General features: G+C 39.8%; 1 protein-coding gene across 1 annotated transcript; it reads left to right on the forward strand.

Annotated features, from left to right (window-relative positions):
- The first annotated feature begins 7,316 nt into the window (after positions 1-7,316).
- On the forward strand, positions 7,317-15,555 carry sall4 (spalt-like transcription factor 4). Its single transcript, XM_085782930.1, has 4 exons — positions 7,317-7,616; positions 10,184-12,700; positions 12,842-13,149; positions 14,502-15,555. Exons 1-4 carry the CDS (start codon positions 7,550-7,552, stop codon positions 14,952-14,954), a joined length of 3,345 nt encoding a protein of 1,114 aa, XP_085639056.1. The 5' UTR covers positions 7,317-7,549; the 3' UTR covers positions 14,955-15,555.
- The last annotated feature ends 2,832 nt before the right edge of the window (positions 15,556-18,387 follow it).

The raw sequence follows: 18,387 nt of genomic DNA on the forward strand, positions 1-18,387 counted from the left end.
AGAACATCACTTTTTTCAGTCAATGTATACGTTCAAATTAGGGCCAGTGGCGTGAATAAACATTTCTAGAAAAAAGTGGTAAAAATTCTTCCCCCAAAAAAGTTTTTAAAAAATAAATTTAAAAAAATTGAAAAAAGTGGTAAGTTTTCTTTAAAAAAATAAATTTCTAGGAAAAAGTGGTAAAAAAAAAAAAAAAAAAAAAAACTTAAATTAAAAAAAAAAAAATTTTTAAAAATTTAATTAAAAAAAAATTCTAGAAGAAACTGGTAAAATTAAAAAAAAAAAAAAACTTAAAAAAATTCTAGAAAAAGTGGTTAAGTTTGAAAAAAGTTAATAAAATAAAATAAAAACAAAAAGTGGTAAAAAATTCTCAGAAAAAAAATTGAAAATGTTGGGTACCCCCTCGAATCCTCTCAAAGACCCCCAGGGGGTCCCCAGACCTCACTTTGAGAACCACTGTTCTAGCGGATCCGGAAATCACCAAATTCACCAAAGTAAAAGTGTTCACCAACATAAAACTTATAAAAAAAATAGACATTAACTTGAAATACAATAAAAGCAAAAGGTTCTTGTAAATTATATTCCTTAAATTAAAGAGTTTCACCGCATTTTATTAGCTTGGTGCTTTTATTTTGATGGAAAGGCCTGTCTCTCTCGCCCTGGATCCGGTTGCCCCAGACTAGGATATTAGACTGTTACCACCACACAAAACACAACAACACACACACGCACAACGTCATCGTCTCGGCTCGAGTTATTCACCAAAAACTAAATTCAAAGAATTCATGACCAGAGCTGAAGTAATTTGAGGAATGTAATTTCTTTCTCCTCCTCCCCCCTAAAAAACCTTCTCAGTCAAACGGTGTGAGACCAATGAGCAGAGCAGCCATCATCATCACGGTGTTATCTCTGCAGACACAGATCGGGCTGAGACATTTCTACTTCCTGTTTCACCCCAGGTGCTGCAGCCACTTCCACTGAAACTCTTATCATCAAGATGCTTCTGTTGAATTTCTCTTTTCTTTTCTTTTCTTTTCTTTTTTTGTCGCCAACACATTTTTCACATTTAATAAACCATGTGTGATTTGGTTTTTTACTGCAAAAGTGGATTTTTTTTTTCATACTCTTGCGTGTTCTTTCTTTGTCATTAGAAATTCCCACGGCGCACGAACACACCAGCAGGTTTTTGTTGTACTGATTGTATTGTAATGTTTGTGACTTGTTTGTTCTTGGAGATAGCTAAAATATTTGAGTTTGAGTTTTGATTTTAACCGATTGTTTTCATTTATTACCTTTTTTAATGCACTGTACTGATGAGAAACAAACTTTTCTGTCTTTTCTGAGTTTGAAATGATGAAGTGAATCTTGAATCTGAATGTCAGGAAACCAGACTCATATGATCACATCTTAAACTCATAGTTAATACACTTTCCTTTTCTGTAGATAAATGTGAAAACAACCTGGATGTGAATCTTTGTGAAGCTCAAACATCCAGGAAACAAGAAGCAAACACTTCAACTTACTATAGAAAACTGACTCTCTCTTTATCTATATATATATTTATATATGAATACACTGTGTCCCTACGTGTCTGTGCAGCCGACTGACCAGTGGGTACATGTGGCATGCAGTATGACTCATATGTGTAATCCTTTTCAAACACAGCATCATTGAATGGGTGGAAAAACAATATTGGTTAGAGCAGACAAGCATCCAATACCTTTCACCTCGATGCCCTCGGTTCTCTTTTCTAGGCTGATGTTACCAAACAAAAGACTAAATACATGTGTTGGTGAAAAGGAGGACATTTGAAAAGAGGGGGGGTGTTTGCTGATCAATAATGAAAACAGTCTGACACTATAGTAGTAATTGCCGCGAGCCTCCACACTTGTATTTGCTAGATAATGCCATGTTTAGATGATTGTCGCTGCAAACAAAGCGTGGCAGGGAAAATTACTGAATGGTCTCAACAGAGGAGAAAAAAAATAGGTGCATTGATTTACACACAAGCAAAAAGCTCATGTTGTGATATGACAAATATGAATATAAAAAATTAAAAATAATAATATACAGGACATATAGTTAGCCTCAGGTAGCCTATATGCACTTACTCTTTTCCATTTGAATCAAGTGTTGCATGAAAAACAAAAGTTTTCCCTTTGTCCTTTGTGCGAGTTTAATGGTGTTATTTATGACTGCGAGGAAGGAAATGTTTTAAAGGGCCACCTGAAGAAAACCAACAGAGGATAAAATAATAAAACACACCATCTAGGAAAAAAAAAACCTGATGTTGATGAGCAGAGGAGCTGGTCAACCATTAAAAAAGTCTGAACACATCTGAGAAGGAGACAAATGAAGCGACCGGCTTCTTGTTTTCACCTCCTTTCATTGTGTCTCTTCCAGTGAGCAGTTAATTATTTGCAATCTAACACTCACAAGGAGCTGAGGATTCATGAGAGAAGGTTACAGATGAACAGATGAAGACATGCTGATGCTTGATTGGTTGGTCTGTCCTCAAAAAACAAAAAATACAGCAGACAAAGAATGTGCAGAGTCTTTTGTGAGTGATTAACTTTGATTATATGTGGAAGAAGTGAGACTTTGCAAACATTTATGAACACTGATAAACAGATATGAACTTTGTCTGAAGAAATATCCCCCCCAAAATCTATAAAACCCTGAAAAATATTGCAAAAACTTAAAAAATTCCACATGTTTTCTGTCTTAACAGTAAATTTAAAAGTTGAAATTTGCATATTTGAGTCAAAATAAACAAGAAAAAGCATGTGGTCTGATTTCTGATCCTCTACAATATGCACTGTGTGGAAGAATTGAGACTTGAGACAAACATTTAGGAACACTGATAAACAAGAGATTATGTGAATATCGCCCCAAAAATCTATAAAAACATTATTTCTGTGGATTTTTGTGTATTAATGTGGAAGAATTGAGACTTTGCAAACATTTAGGAACACGGGAAACTGATAAACTTTGATCCCATGAACTTTATCAGAGGAATATCCCCAATAAAGTTTATAAAAATGAAATGAAATGAATTAAAATATTGCAAAAAATGAAAAACACTGCATGCTGTCTTTCAAAGTAAGTCACTTTAGAAGTAGTAGAAGTATATGCAGCTTTGAGTGGTTTGATTTCTCATCCTCTCTATATGAGGAGTGTTTTGTGAGGGATGTTCTGCCCTTGATGTTCTGACCTTCCTCTGTTAATTAATGTGGAAGAATTTACAACCTTTTTTACGAACACTAAACTAACAAACTTCAATCCCATGAACTTTATCTGAGGAAAAATCTTTGAAAAAAGCTGAAAATATCACTAAGAATAAAAAATACCACATGCAAACCTGCTGTATTTCCTCTCTGTGCTGTAAACTCTTCTCCACTGCAGGTTTGTGGTTTCACATTTTTGTAAAAAAAAAAAAATATATATATATATAAAAACTAGAAACTCAGATTTCTGCACAATGAAGCTCAAACATTCAAATGAGGGAAACGTTACGACACTTTTCATAACAACAGTGTTGATTATCACACCAATGTGAAACAGCTCCTCTTCCCTCTTGGTCCTTGGTGCCTTTCATCTTTTTTCTTTTTTTCTTTTTTACTGAGTCCTTAAAAAAAAAAAAACACATGTTCAATTCACAATTCCTCAGCCAAGTGTTTGTCGGGGGCTGTTATTGTTTGTCCACAGCGAGGTCATCGTAAAGCTCAGCAGATGACACATGTGCGAAACTTCACTTCACGTCTCTGAAGGAGTTGGTAAAAGGTCAAAAGTTAAAGACAGACGGACGGACAGAAAGATACATATAAATAAAATGAAACAGTGGTTGAACAGTAAGTGGAGGCCGCTGCTCTTTCATGTGCGGCCAGTGGAGATCTGACTATTGTCCGACCGGGTCATGGACACACGCCACCACATTATGTTGCAGCTATACAGAGAAATAACACGACTGACATTGACCAACATGACAACAGACCACTGCAACAAAAGACAGAGCAGAAACCAAGGACCTTCTGTTAATATTGTGTAATGCTTTTTCTTCTTTTTCTTTTTTTTTTGTACACAGTTGAGTCCAGATGGATTTCTGCTCTTCATTTTGTGTCCTGAGGGTGAAAAAACACTGTTTTTATTTGTATTTATCCATTTATCTTTGTGTTATTCCAGCTCACATGCACAGCTGATGGTTTCCTCTCTGGTTCCCACCACAACAAAACAAACTGCAGCTTTTTTTCCCTTCTTTTTCTTTTTTTTTTTTTTTTTTTTTTACGACTGCACACAGTTTGACTTGTTTAGATTGAACGTGGAAGAAGAAACAGCGTATTCAAGCATCGTTTCTTATTGGGGGGGCCATAAACCGTCTAGACAGAGCTCCCCTCTCTTTTTCACCTTCAGCCCTTAAAGGGGCATTTGTTTATCTGGATATATTGGCTTTGTCTTTGTCTGGCACTTATCAGCTGTGGGATTATATAACACACGACACGCTGAGGCATTTCACACAGAAAATAGATCCATAAAGACAAAAAAAAGGCCACTATCATGTCTAATATAAGGTAATTGGTTACTTTATTCTGCAGCTCCTTTAAATGGCTGCTGTAAAATTTACATCACAACTAATGAGTGTTTTATTTCTCAGGTAATCTATGAAGCACTCGTACTTTTATTCATTTATTTATTGTCTTAAAAACAAGGAAATAATCTAAATTTGTGCAAATGTTCATCACATGAGTCAATCACACTGCAAAAACTCAAAATCTTTCCAAGAATATTTGTCATATTTCTTGTTAAAATGTCTCATTTCTAGTAAAAACTAATCTCTTTTCACTTAAAATAAGACTCATCATCTAAAAATTAACTTGTTTTTAGATAATTTCACTTGTTTCAAACAAATCTTCACTTGAAATAAGTAGAATAATCTGCCAGTGAAAGCAAGTTTTTTGTGCTTGTAATAAGAAAGAAAAACTTGCCTCATTATCAGATTTTTCTACCTATTTCAAGTAAAAATATGCTTGAAAGAAGTAAAAAGTGTCTAAAAACAAGCTACTTTTTATGTGATTTTACGTATAATGAGATTTGTTTTGACTAGAAATGACATTTTGACTAGAAATAAGTCAAATATTCTTGGAAACATTTTGAGATTTGCAGTGCATGGTGTTTTAAAATGACTTATTTTCTATGACCAGCAGCAAAAATGAACAAATATTCACTTTAAAATGATGTAAATTACCAACATAAATCCTGTCTGCTGAATATAACCTGTGAGAAAATGAGAAGAAACAAGTAAAAACAGGTTGAACATGCTGCTTTATTATAATTATACTTCATATCTTTCTAAGCAGAGTTCAGTCTTTGTGATATAAACTGAGTGAACACATCAGGGTCTTTATCCTCACAATAGAATAAGCGACACATCAGAAGATGTAATCTCAGGTTATTGATTAGCTGATAATCCATTCAGTTGTTCTCTTCCTTCCATCTGTCCACACCAGCACAGAGCCGGCCCACTACAAACACACTCATGTGAGGTCACTTCCTGGAAGGTTTCTGTCCAGACACGAAGGTCAAAGATGAAGAGAATCGTCATCAGACATTGTGTTCTTAAGACCGATGCAAATGTTGAAAGGTTTTTACTGTATAGTTTCCTTGTTAGTGTGCACCACCAGCACCAAAAACACAACAACAACAAAGAGGCATTTGTCATATTTGTCTGAAACAGCAGCAGACAGTGTGGGAATAAATCAGCCTCACATGTAAACAGTGAATAAGTTCAGATGGATCATCATGTTGGAGAATTAAGGTCAAGTTCTGATGCAAATGTGGACTAAAGTCATGGCCAAACACAACCAGAGTGTTATGCTGCTGTTGTTGTTGTTTACATCAGTGTACAGGACATTAACACTCTGCAAAAACTCAAAATCTTTCCAAGAATATTTGTCCTTTTTCTTGTCAAAATGTCTAATTTCTAATCAAAACTAACCTCTCTCCATTTAAAATAAGACTCATCACCTAAAAATTAACTTGTTTTTAGATCATTTTCACTTGTTTCAAACTAATTTTCACTTGAAATAAGTAGAAAAATCTACCAGTGAAAGCAATTTTTTTTGTGTGTGTTTGTAATAAGGAAGAAAAACTTGGTCCACTATCAGATTTTTCTACTTATTTCAAGTCAAAATATGCTTGAAATAAGTAAAAACTGTCTAGAAACAAGCTACTTTTTCTGTGATGTTTCTTATTTTAAGTATAATGAGATTTGTTTTGACTAGAAATGACATTTTGACTAGAAATAAGACAAATATTCTTGGTAAGATATTTGAGTTTTTGCAGTGCACGATACCGAAGGACCCATCTTTATAAGAGTAGATTTTAAAAAACACGGGGAACGATGCAGCTTCAAGTCATAATAAACATGAATGGAAAAAGTGTGTATGGTTTGGTTTCTTATCCCCTACTATATATGAATATATATAGTATATTGTGAGGAATGTTCTGTAAACCTACTTCTGTGCAGTAACTTGGACTGTATTTGGATGAATTGAGACATTTATACCCTGGACAGTAATAAACATTGATCCTATTAAACCCCCTCAAGAAAACAAAAAAACGAATCTATAATAAAAATGCTGAAGAAATATTACAGTAGTAGCCTATCTACCATATGTGTGTGTGTTGATGATAACATTACCATGAAGTGACCTTCTTCCCTTTGCAACAGATGCACCACGTTTTCTCACGGGAACATGTGAAGCTGCTGCTGCTGCAGGAGGAGGATGGAGATAGAAAACATAACATAAAACACATAAAACACAAATTGAATTCATTCTATTTTATTTAAATTCTTAATTCTATTTTTATCTCTCCCTTTTAACTATTTTTTGGTATCTTTATGTTTGCACCTGACACCAAGACAAGTTCTTCATCATGCTGTAAACTGACCTTTATACTGCTCTTGGCAATAAAAACATTTCTGATTCTGATGATGAGTTTCACATGTAAAACCAAAACATAAACACATGTGCATGAATCAGAATGGGATCGATTAGAAAAATAGACATTTATTATATTGAATCTAAACTTTTAAGACTGATTTGTTTGTCTATCACACATGTTTCACTGATTTCCTTTGACAATTTCTTTCTTTCTTTTCTTTTCTTTTCTTTTCTGACCCAGGATCAGCAGCAGCAGCAGCAGCGATGAGTTGTGTGTTATTAACCCAGCCTCCATCCTGCTCTGCATCCACTCGCATGGCTCCTCCCGCCCCCTCCCTCCCCCTCCTGCGCTCATCAATAGGAAAAGCCCATGATTTGAATAATGTGTGAGCCACTTGGACTGGAGCCAATCAGCTGTCAGAGGACCGTGATAAATCGCAATGCATTATTGATAATAATAATTACGTTGACATGCGCATTTCTAGCCTCCTTCTTACTTGAGAGAGGGGCTAATTTCCCCCCTCAAGCAGAAGAATTTGTAGAGAAGAAGGTCGAGGAAAGGAAGGAAAAAATCTGTTTGTAACTCTGTAGCTCCTGATGGTTGAACCATGTCGAGGCGCAAACAAGCCAAACCGCAGCACATCAACTCCGACGAGCCCGGCTCGCTGGAAAATGGTAAGTTTTACACACACAAACACACATGTAGCCTCCTACAACGATACATGGAAGCGGACTATCCAAAAAAAAAGAGAGAAACTATCGATATTTGATGTGGAAAGTGGGAACTTTTTTTTTTTTTTGAACGGGGGGTCTGACCTTTTCCTTTTTAAAACATTGTTCCTCTCGCACTTTGACCTGTTGCGTTGAAACCAGTTGAGCCACAGGACGCAGACGTTTAAAAGCTGATTTTAAAACACAATGCAGGTGTCTCACAGGGCGATGCTTCAACACGCAACAATGTAAAGCTTCTTGTTTTTTATTTTTTTACCATCTTCATCCTTTTATTTCGGAGTTTTAGTGTGATTTCCATGTCGGGTCCAGCAGCAGTGAGTTTCCTCTCCGTGTCGCTGCTTCATCGTGGTTAAAAAAAAAAAAGTTGAAAGTCGGTGAATCTCTTTGAACTTTTCAGTTGTTTGAACCTGTTGATGTTTTAGAAGCTACTTTGTGGACTAGTTGAGGAAGTTGTGTAGCAAAAGAGCGAGTGAACAGGCAACGTGTGTGTGCTTGGTGATGAATGAAATCAAAATGATAAACCACATACACAACTCAAATCATGAAACATCCACTTTTCAAATGAAATGGCTCATTAAAGTGCGCACGTATTGATCTGAAGATGGCGTTTAGAGTCGATATTGTTACAGTAGCCATTGTTGTAAATTTTGATTTTAATATCTTTAATGTAATATGTGTTCATCTTTTTTTGAAATTATGATTTTTTTTTTTTTGTGGGCTTTATTTGTGAAACTGCGCAGAAGTTGAAGTTTTTTGTCTTATTTTTAGGAAACAAAAGGTTCCAAAAACTGTCTGAAATGTGACTCTGGAGTAAGCTGACCTAAAGGCAATAAATCCCCCAGTTTAATGCATGACTGTTTCCTTTCGTACATATGTGGAGAGGTGGGGGATGGAGCCAGTGGCCTTTTTGTGGAGACTGGGTGGGGGTGCATGCGTTTTTTTTTTTTGGTGTTGCCATATGCAAGCAAGTCCCAGCCCTGCAGTGAGTGGATAAGACCTCACCTTATAATTAGGGAAACTTTGGATAACCCGCTGTTTCGGGGCAGGAGGAGGGGGGTAGGGTGGGGTTGGGTGGGGGGTAATCAGGGTGTTTCGATGTGTATCTGCCACTGAGAACATGAATGTGTTATAAAATATAACTTTTCTTGGTGTAGATTGAGTGTTTAGTCTGACCTCGTGTCATGTACCCCACTAAAGGTGATCGGATGCAGGTCATGCGCCGTCAAGTGGTAAAACCGAAGCGTTGCCTCCCTTTTTCCTTTTTTTTTTTTTGGTTTCATAATCGATAAATTGTGATTTTTAATTTGAAGCTCAGTGATGAATATTCTCAATCTGCACCATATGTCCAGGTTTAATCAATCAATCCGGCTGCATCGTCAGGCAACAGTGCGCTGATGTATGTATGTGGGTGGCTGCTGAGCCATGCTTAGTGTTTCCTCATGGATCCAAATGTGATGCAGTTTGCAACTTTTTTTTCTTTCTCTTTTGTGTTACACCGCTTCAATGCCTCCTGGTGAGCAATTAACAAGTCCAACAGTTTCCTTGGGCAAATGCAAACAGGTGGTCTTCCCCCTTTTTTTCCCCTTTGGGCATTAGCATTTAACAATACACCCAGTTGTGAAATGGCCTCTTGGTTAGCAGACAAATTAAAATGCACACTTGGAGCACTTATCAAGGCTTTCACAGGCTGTGAAAATACTTGAAGGTTAATCAACATTTGAGTACTGGCCTATTTCCTTTTAGTCTGAGTTTTTTGCATTGTAAACCCACTCTTATCTTGACTGAGTGTAGATATCTAGTGCTTAATGAGGAGCAAACCTTTTGACTGGATTTTAGTCTGGGATCAGTCACCAGTTTTCCTCCACAAGTGATACTGGAAACTGATCTGATGTTTAGCAAGTGGTTGAGGGGGAGAGGCTTGTTTCAGAAACACAGTAATTTAATGCCCTGTGTCCCTTTTGTCTTTGTGGACATTGTTCTGGCTGAGTAATGTCAAAGGTAGATGATTGCCCTCTGCTGGCCCTGTGGACAATGGGCAAATTCAAATTATTTTACAGCCCAGTGCAGTGACCTAGTGGGAGGGGGCAAATTTCAAGAGGGACATTTTACAAGAGTATGCAACCCAACAAAACTCAAATCTAAAAAGTTACGGTAAATTACAATGATTTCAAGATTTAAAATAAACACTAAAACACACACTAACAACAGTACTGCAGTTTTCTAAACATGCAATTCTGTCAAATATCATAATTGTATGAAGAGCATTGATTCCTTTTTTATTTTTATTTAAATCATGTTAAATTGAAGCTGTTTTAAAACGGCCCTATTGGCCATTTGAGTTATCTCAATGTAAATCAATTATTGAAGTCATATGGCCAGGTCATGGACACGACATTGTGTGCCCCTTTCAAATTCAAAACAACATAATTGACACTGAACAACATGAAATAAACTAAACTGTTAGAAATGAAAAGCGTCAATTTTTAAATCCTGTCATCTTTTCGTTTCAGGGATTCTCCGAGACGATCAAGGCGAGGAGACTGGAGGCGATGTGAAGAGGTTCAGGATGGACGAGACCAAGGTCTGCAACAAGTGTTGTGCCGAATTCTTTGATGAAACCGAATTTCTTGAGCATGAGAAAAATTGCACTAAAAGTCAGCAAGTGGTCATCATGAAAGACGGAGACGGCAACGAGGTGCCCGAGGAATATTCGCATGGTTCATCTGAAGGCCTCACCACCAGTGACCACGACGACAGCCAGTCCAGCAGTCATTCCCTAACGAATATCAACGCAGACCACCTGGATCGAACAGAGGAAGAGCTGAGCATGAATGCAGATGATTCAGGACACCAAGATCATACAGAGATGTCCGAGAGTCCGGAGATGAATTTCCACCCCTCGCCCAAAATGCAAGATTCAAACGTCACTCTTGAAACAATGGCGGACACTAAAGTTGCCGTCTCCCAACATTCGTCCAGTAAAGCATCGTTGAACTCGTCAGAAGACGCCATGCAAACCATCCCGATGATTTTGGAGCAGTTGGTGTGTCTGCAGCAGCAGCAGCTACAGCAGATCCAGCTCACAGAACAGATCCGGATCCAGGTAGCTATGATGACTCCACAGGGTCTTCAGTCGGCGGTCGGGGCAGCGATGGACCCTCTGAAAGCTCTTGGTGCACATCTGTCTCAACAGCTGTCTGCTGCAGCGGCTCTGATAGGCAAACGGACTGGCAGTCAGAGCCTTTCTATGGAGACGATGAAACAAGGTAAACTACCTCTGCCCACTAGCATCCCTACCTCTCTGCCTGGAGGACTGGGGGCAGTAACCGCTAAAACAGACATTTTGAAGGGCATCCCAGATCTGGCCAGTCGTTTACCAGCACTACTGCCCCAGTCTCCGGGTGTCATGGGTTTCTCCAGCACCTTCAATGGGCTCCAAGCGGGGATCGACCCCTCCAAAAAGGTGAAGGCGAAGATGCTGAGCCTACCGTCGGAATCAAAGAACGGCGGCGGCGACTCGCTCTACAAGCACAAGTGTAAATACTGCGGGAAGACCTTTGGCAACGACAGCGCTCTCCAGATTCACTTGCGCTCTCACACCGGCGAGAGGCCCTTCAAGTGTAACATTTGCGGAAACCGCTTCACGACCAAAGGAAACCTTAAAGTGCATTTCCAGAGGCATAGAGACAAGTATCCGAACATAAGCATGAACCCCCATCCTGTGCCGGAACACCTTGACAACATCGCCACCAGTAGCGGCATTCCCTTCGGCATGTCCGTGCCCATGGACGAGTCGAACATGACTGAAATGAAGCCCATTATTGGCCACCCTCCTCCTCCTGGCTTCCACCCATCATCCATCCCAGGATTCAAGACGGCATTTGACAGCTTCGGAGGAGGAGACAACCCGTTTTCCCAGAGACCCTCCCCATCGACCAGCGACGGTTCTCCGTCTGTTCCCTCTAATGTGTTTGGCCAGGAGACGGGACTGGATCCGACTCCTCCAAAGGATGCTAAAGACCTGTTGGGAGCGCTGCATCATATGAACGGGAACGGCCACCCGGGAGAACAAAGCTCTGGAACGGCAAAACTCCAGCAAATGGTGGACGGCCTGGAGAAGAGGACCAACGACCCCAACGAGTGCGTGATCTGTCACCGGGTGCTCAGTTGCCAGAGCTCGCTCAAGATGCATTACCGCACGCACACCGGCGAGAGGCCCTACAAGTGCAAAATCTGCGGCCGTGCGTTCTCCACCAAGGGAAACCTCAAGGCCCACTACGGCGTGCACAGGGCCAACACCCCTCTGAAGATGCAGCACTCGTGTCCCATCTGCCAGAAGAAGTTCACCAACGCCGTGGTCCTGCAGCAGCACATTCGCATGCACATGGGCGGGCAGATCCCCAACACCCCAATGCCAGAAAACCAGTTTGAAGCAGCCGAAGCGATGGAGCCATCTCTGCCAGACGACGAGAAGCCCATGGATACCAACGGTTTTGAAGCAAAAGTCGAGGAACACGACCAGGAGTTGTTGAGCTTGCAGAAGCCAAACGAGACCTCAGACCCCCTCCCACCTGCCTCTGAAGGACAACCAAAGAAGCTTGTTGCCCCCGCCGTCGCCCCCGTTGCCTTTTCCAGCCTGGACGTTTTGAAGAACCTCACCTCTGCTCTTGCACTGAAACGACAGAGCAGCACTGCTTCGGAGAGCGAGGGAACGTCCAAGGAATCCCCATCGGCTCCCAGAGATCTCCCAGAATATCAGAATGGCCGCAGTCCTGCCATCTCCGACTCGGCCATGTCTTTTCACTCATCCTCCCCCGTGAACAACCACCACCACAGCAGTAGCAGCATTAAATCTCCCGAGTCTGCTGTGGACGAATCGGCCGGGAGCGGGTCGAAATCTGAATCCGAGGGCGGCGCTCTGGACGGCATCGAGTCGGGTGGAGCCCTCGACCTCACGGCGTCCAGCAGCTTCACTCCCAAACCCATCAAAGAAGAACCTGGCCTCCCCTTCACAAATGGAGACTATGGTGAGTTTTTATCAGTGTTTGTAAAAAGATTTGTAAAAAGACACCATAAGATTTGTAAAAAGACACCATATTTTAAAGGCAGTCAAGTTGCTGAAGTTGATTGGTTTAAAAATAATTCTCTTCTCCTTCGTGTGTCCACAGTTCATAGCAACATGTCGTTCATGAGGCTACCTCCAAGTCTGGCCAGTTTGGAGATGAAGCTCCCTCAAGAGAATCCGTTGGGTCCTCACGGTCTGTTCAGCTCCCACATGCCTCAGGGAACGACAGTGAGCAACCCCTCCATCTCCACCGCGCCTCGACGATCATCCAAACAGCACGTGTGCAACGCCTGCGGCAAGAACTTCTCATCTGCTAGTGCCTTGCAGATCCACGAGCGCACGCACACGGGGGAGAAGCCCTTCGGCTGCCACATCTGCGGCAGAGCGTTCACCACCAAGGGAAATCTAAAGGTGAGAAACCACTGTCTCCAAAAGTGCTGAATAGATGATTTCACTCCCGTATTTTCACTGTGGATCAAGTTTGGGGTTGCAAAATTCACGGTATTCAATTAACAGGAATATATGGGAATTAACAGGAATATATGAGAATAAACAGGAATAAAACCGAAATTTACAAAATTGAAGGTTGGCCTTTAACAGAGAACTTAAATATAGCATAATCTTGGCTAAAACAACCAGATTTAATCCAAGTACACTTGAATATCTACATGCTATTCCTCCATCACATGCACAGATGATTTCTTGAACCCTGGAGGCCACACTGTTGGTGGTCATTTTACTTTTTGATTGGGTCGGGGAGGGGTGGGGGAGGATAATATTTTACTCAACATTCATGTTTTTGTTCAGTAAAATAATTGATTGTTCATACAAGAATTAAAACTTGATAAAGTTCTACTCACAAATAAATCTGTTGAAATGTCATGTTTTTTAATTGCATTATTTTGCATGGATATCTGCTTATGATAAGCAGTTTGTTTAAATTACCTCCAATTTCCAGTTAATTCACATAAATTCCCAATAATACCCATGGAAAGTTTCCAATTTGGAATATTTCCAAGATTCCCCAGCTTAAAGGGATAGTTCACCCAAAATTTCACTCATTATTTACTCACCCTCATGTGGACTAAGGGCTGGGAGAAGTTTCAGAGTCCTCTGTGGCTTCTCTGAGTTACAGGGGGTCTCGGCGTAGCAGTGCATGTCCATATAACGGTTGCAAATGGATACCAACTGTCTTCGTAACAAAGACACACCAAAAAACATCCAAATACCTCCATGCTGCTCGTATGTAATGTCCGTCTTGTATTGAAGCCCCGAAATGCAAAATTGTCCCGAAAAAAATTAAGCTTGTTTGTAGCGGAAGCTTGTTTTAGTTCGTCCACATTCCGCAACAAAGAGGAGCTTGAAATATAGACTTATTTAATTTTTTTTCGGGACAATTTCGCATTTCGGGGCTTCAATACAAGACGGACATTACATACGAGCAGCATGGAGGTATTTGGATGTTTTTTGGTGTGTCTTTTGTTACGAAGACAGTTGGTATCCATTTGCAACCGTTATATGGACATGCACTGCTACGCCGAGACCCCCTGTAACTCAGAGAAGCCACGGAGGACTCTGAAACTTCTCCCAGCCCTTAGTCCACATGAGGGGGAGTAGTAGATAATGAGTGAAATTTCAATTTTGGGTGTAAACTATCCCTTTAACTTCCCATGGAAACGGAAATTTACTGGAAATTTTCCGCCCCTTTGCAACCCTAATCAAGTTTTAGCTGAGATTTTAATTGCCACCATCTTGTTTTTCAGGTGCACATCGGCACTCACATGTGGAACACCTCATCGCGGCGTGGTCAGCGTCTGTCTCTGGATAACCCCATGGCGCTGATGGCGATGAGCGCCGAGGCCAAGATGCTGCCGGAGATCATGCAGGCGGCGCCCAAAGATCTGGGTTCCCCGCCGCCGTCGATGAACTTTGACCCATCTCTGTGGAACCAGTACGCCGCCGCCGCCGCCTTCAGTGGCGGCCTGACGATGAAGACCAACGAGATCTCCGTCATCCAGGGTGGCGGCATCCCGTTGCCGGGGAGCCCCGCCGGCGGGCCGCTCATCGGCTCCACCGGCGGCCTCATGAAGATGGACGGCTCGCACTCCGGCCTTCCCGCCGCCTCCGTGGCTGAAATCGAGAAGACCAGCTCAGACAGTGTGCCAAAATCCCAGTTCCCACATTTCATGGAGGAGGGTAAAATTGCAGTTAACTAGGTTTCCTTTTTGGGGCCACCTGCCAGTTTTTTGAATGTCTCCTTTTTTTGTTTTTGAATGAGGTACAATCAACTTTCAGAGAAAACCTTGTAGAGTTCTGCTTAGATTGGTTGAATTTTTCCAGTAACTACATTGCGACTGTCTCTCTCCTCCTGATCTGAACGATTCAAGTGTTATTTTTTTAGTTGAACCTGATATAACTACTGTAGTTGTATTTTATTTTATATAAATATATATGCGGGTATTTTTTTCCTGTGACTTTTTTTGTTTTGCTGTCTATCCAGAAGTTTGAATGTATAACTTACTTGAAACTGCTTTAATTCAGACTGTCTCCTTGATACTGAAGGATTTTTGACTTTAATAGGAAACGTTTCAGGGCATGACACAATGTCTCAGTGTTCGGAAATAATGGCGTAGTTAACCATATGTGTCTATAATGACTACTTTTCCCTCCTATGGTGTGCCATAGATTTTAAGACATTGTTCATTTTTTGTAGTGGTAAATGTCATTATCATGTCTCATTTTGAAGGGGCTATTGATCAGACTGGCAGATTATTCTTGTGTCTTGTCTGTTAAAGCAAGTCGCAACAGTTGAGTCATCAGTTTTGGAAAATGCAGATTACAAAATAGGCGTTGCATCTTTTTGGTTGCATTTCACGCTACGATACAACAGTTAATGACTCGAACCTTTTTGACTCGGAAGTGCCTAATCTGAACTTTGGTGTTGCTGTTGTCTTTCACTGCACCATTAGGTTGTTATGAAGGCTCTGTTAGACTGATTAAATTAGTGTGTTGTATAGTGTAGGACGGCATGTATCTCATAGATTCAGTTGGAACATAAATACATACATATTCCACTTGTAAATCTGCAGAGTCAAATTTAGTTGGCTGAGCTCTAAAAGCTATTAAATGCTTAATGTTCTCATGCCTGCACTTTATTTCAGTTCTAGGTTAAATCTATCTTTTTTTATATAGTTGCATTTCAATTTCACTGCTCTTTCTTTATTGTGATGGCTAAAATGTGGGGGAAAAGGGGCAAATCAACAATTTTGTCAACTTTTACCCGACTGCCAGATTTCATTTAAAACAACCATTTATAGCAACTGTCAGACGTACCAGCTTGTAGCATCATTAATTTATTTATAATACACAAAATGCTTGAGTTTAGGGGGTAAGTTCTACCTCGTGTTTATTTTTATTTTATTTTAGTTTAGTTTATTCTTAGCTGTCCTCTGTGCCCCCTACTCTCAATGCAATGTTTCTATATATTTTCTGATACATTCGTGAGCATGCGATAAGATTTGTCATTCTCAACCTGCTGAGTTGGAACAGTACTGAATGTATCACTGGACACTTTACACAACTCAGAACGGTCAAGAGTACTTCGTAGGCCCCTGCTGTACATTCCTTATCGATATGCATTTGCCAAGTTGTGCCTTTCTTTAGCAAACCATGTCAAAACTGCTTTCAAGTTGTCTCTACAATTCAAGTAATGTTGAGCCAATTTGGCCTGTTTACAATGTAAATGTAAATGTTCTTTTGTTTTTGTTTGTTGTTTCCCCCCCCCCCCCCCCCAAATGTTTCCTTCTCCTAAATGTTTTCTGATTTTTGAGAAATAAAATCAGGGTGACTTTTTCAATAATTTGTTTTCCTGTCATTGTTGGAGCCACTTAACATCTTACTCTCTATATTCTCTGCCAGCAGCACAGGACACTTTGTATATTAAATCCTTCATGTAGGCCAGTTCACCTTCAGATGACTCAAGTCTTTCTGTTCTTGCCACTAACCTCTTTGCTATTTTGCATCCTCTGCAAAATAAAAAACATTTGCATCCACAACTGAAACATACTCTCCAGTCATGCATGACAACAATCTATTTTAAATCAATTATGCAGTGGCCCTTTCACTTTCCATGTCTAACATGATGAAATACATAGCTATCATTGTATCAACAGCCAATGAGAAGAACTGAGATCACTTTAAACTTAATTCAGTGGTACGTTTTGATACAACTTGATTTGATGCATTCATGGACAACATAAAAAAGGTTAAAATATGAATTACAGTTACGCAAATTACAAAGTTTTATGCATAAAACTGAAGCATCGCAGTGGACTAGTGGTGGTGGTGACTGCTGCTGTGCTGCTGTTACTTTGGTCTTAGGTTAAAGCTGTGGCATGCAAATTCAGGTCACTGTGGCCATTTCTAATAAAACAAACAATGTTTTTTTAGCTACAGTAGCGTACATTCACCCAGCGATCCCTTTTCCCATTTCCTCAGCTGCAAATCCTCAAACCTGTTTTTATACTGTATTTAAACACCTGTCTGCAGTCTTTTACCGAAACCACTGGACTGAGTTGTATTTATTAATGTTTCTACACCTCATTTAACATTCACAGAGAACTAGAAATTAAAAATTAGATTGTAAACAACCCTAATAGTGCTTTAAAAATAACATCTCATACAGCTGTATCAGATTATATCGTGACAGTGATGATGAAGATGTGTCTGGATCCACAACTTGAGTGTTCACTCGATCATATGAATTATCATCTTTCATGTGCTTAAATCTAACCAGAATTTGAATGTGGTTTGTTGTGGTTCAAACTATGTTATAAAAATGTTGGGTAGTTCAAAAACTCTGAACGAACATGGTCCACATGGTTTTACTTCTTTTTCCTGTCAATACTTTTCTAATAACTGATTTAATTGAATATTTTCCAGTACATGAACTGTGGAGACCTCAAATCCCAGAATATTTTTGCTCAGGTCTGACATGTGCAGGGCAATAGTGAACAAAACATTTCATCCATATGTCACATTGTATGTATATATCTTAGTGTAAATATAAATGTAACACTGTGAATTTGAAACACTCAAGTGTAAATACCTCAGATTGTACTGAGGTGGAGCATCTTAGGGGGGAAACAAGACATTGTAGCCTAAGCCTAGGCTATATGATGACACATATTTTGCAAAAGCATTGCTGCTCCTGATGCTTTAATCGTGTAAATACTTACACCCAGTTAAACTGTATCATATATATTAAAATCTGGTGTTTATTCAGGCTCTGGAGGAAGCTGATCATTACCCCCTCTGTTTGGGCCTGTCCAAAAGGAAATACTGTCTAGCATAAGATTTATCAGAGATGGCAATCATGATTGAGACAATTTAAATGGGATAAACTCTTTATTTTGGCTCATACATTCAACATCTGTAAGCATTAAAAGAAAACACTTGTTTGGACTACTAAGTATAGCAATTATACAGAAAAAGGCTTAAACCAGACTCCCCATCATAGAGGATTGATATGATATTATTCTATGAAATATTTATGTTTATATTAAATATTTAGCATGGAAAGCATCACTTTTTCCATGAGGCCTCAGGAGATCTGGGAGGAATGGAAGATGTACATTTCCACGAGACACC

Source organism: Trachurus japonicus, chromosome 7 (assembly GCF_045865225.1).
Source record: "Trachurus japonicus isolate A0001 chromosome 7, Traja_1.0".
Lineage (NCBI taxonomy): Eukaryota > Metazoa > Chordata > Actinopteri > Carangiformes > Carangidae > Trachurus > Trachurus japonicus.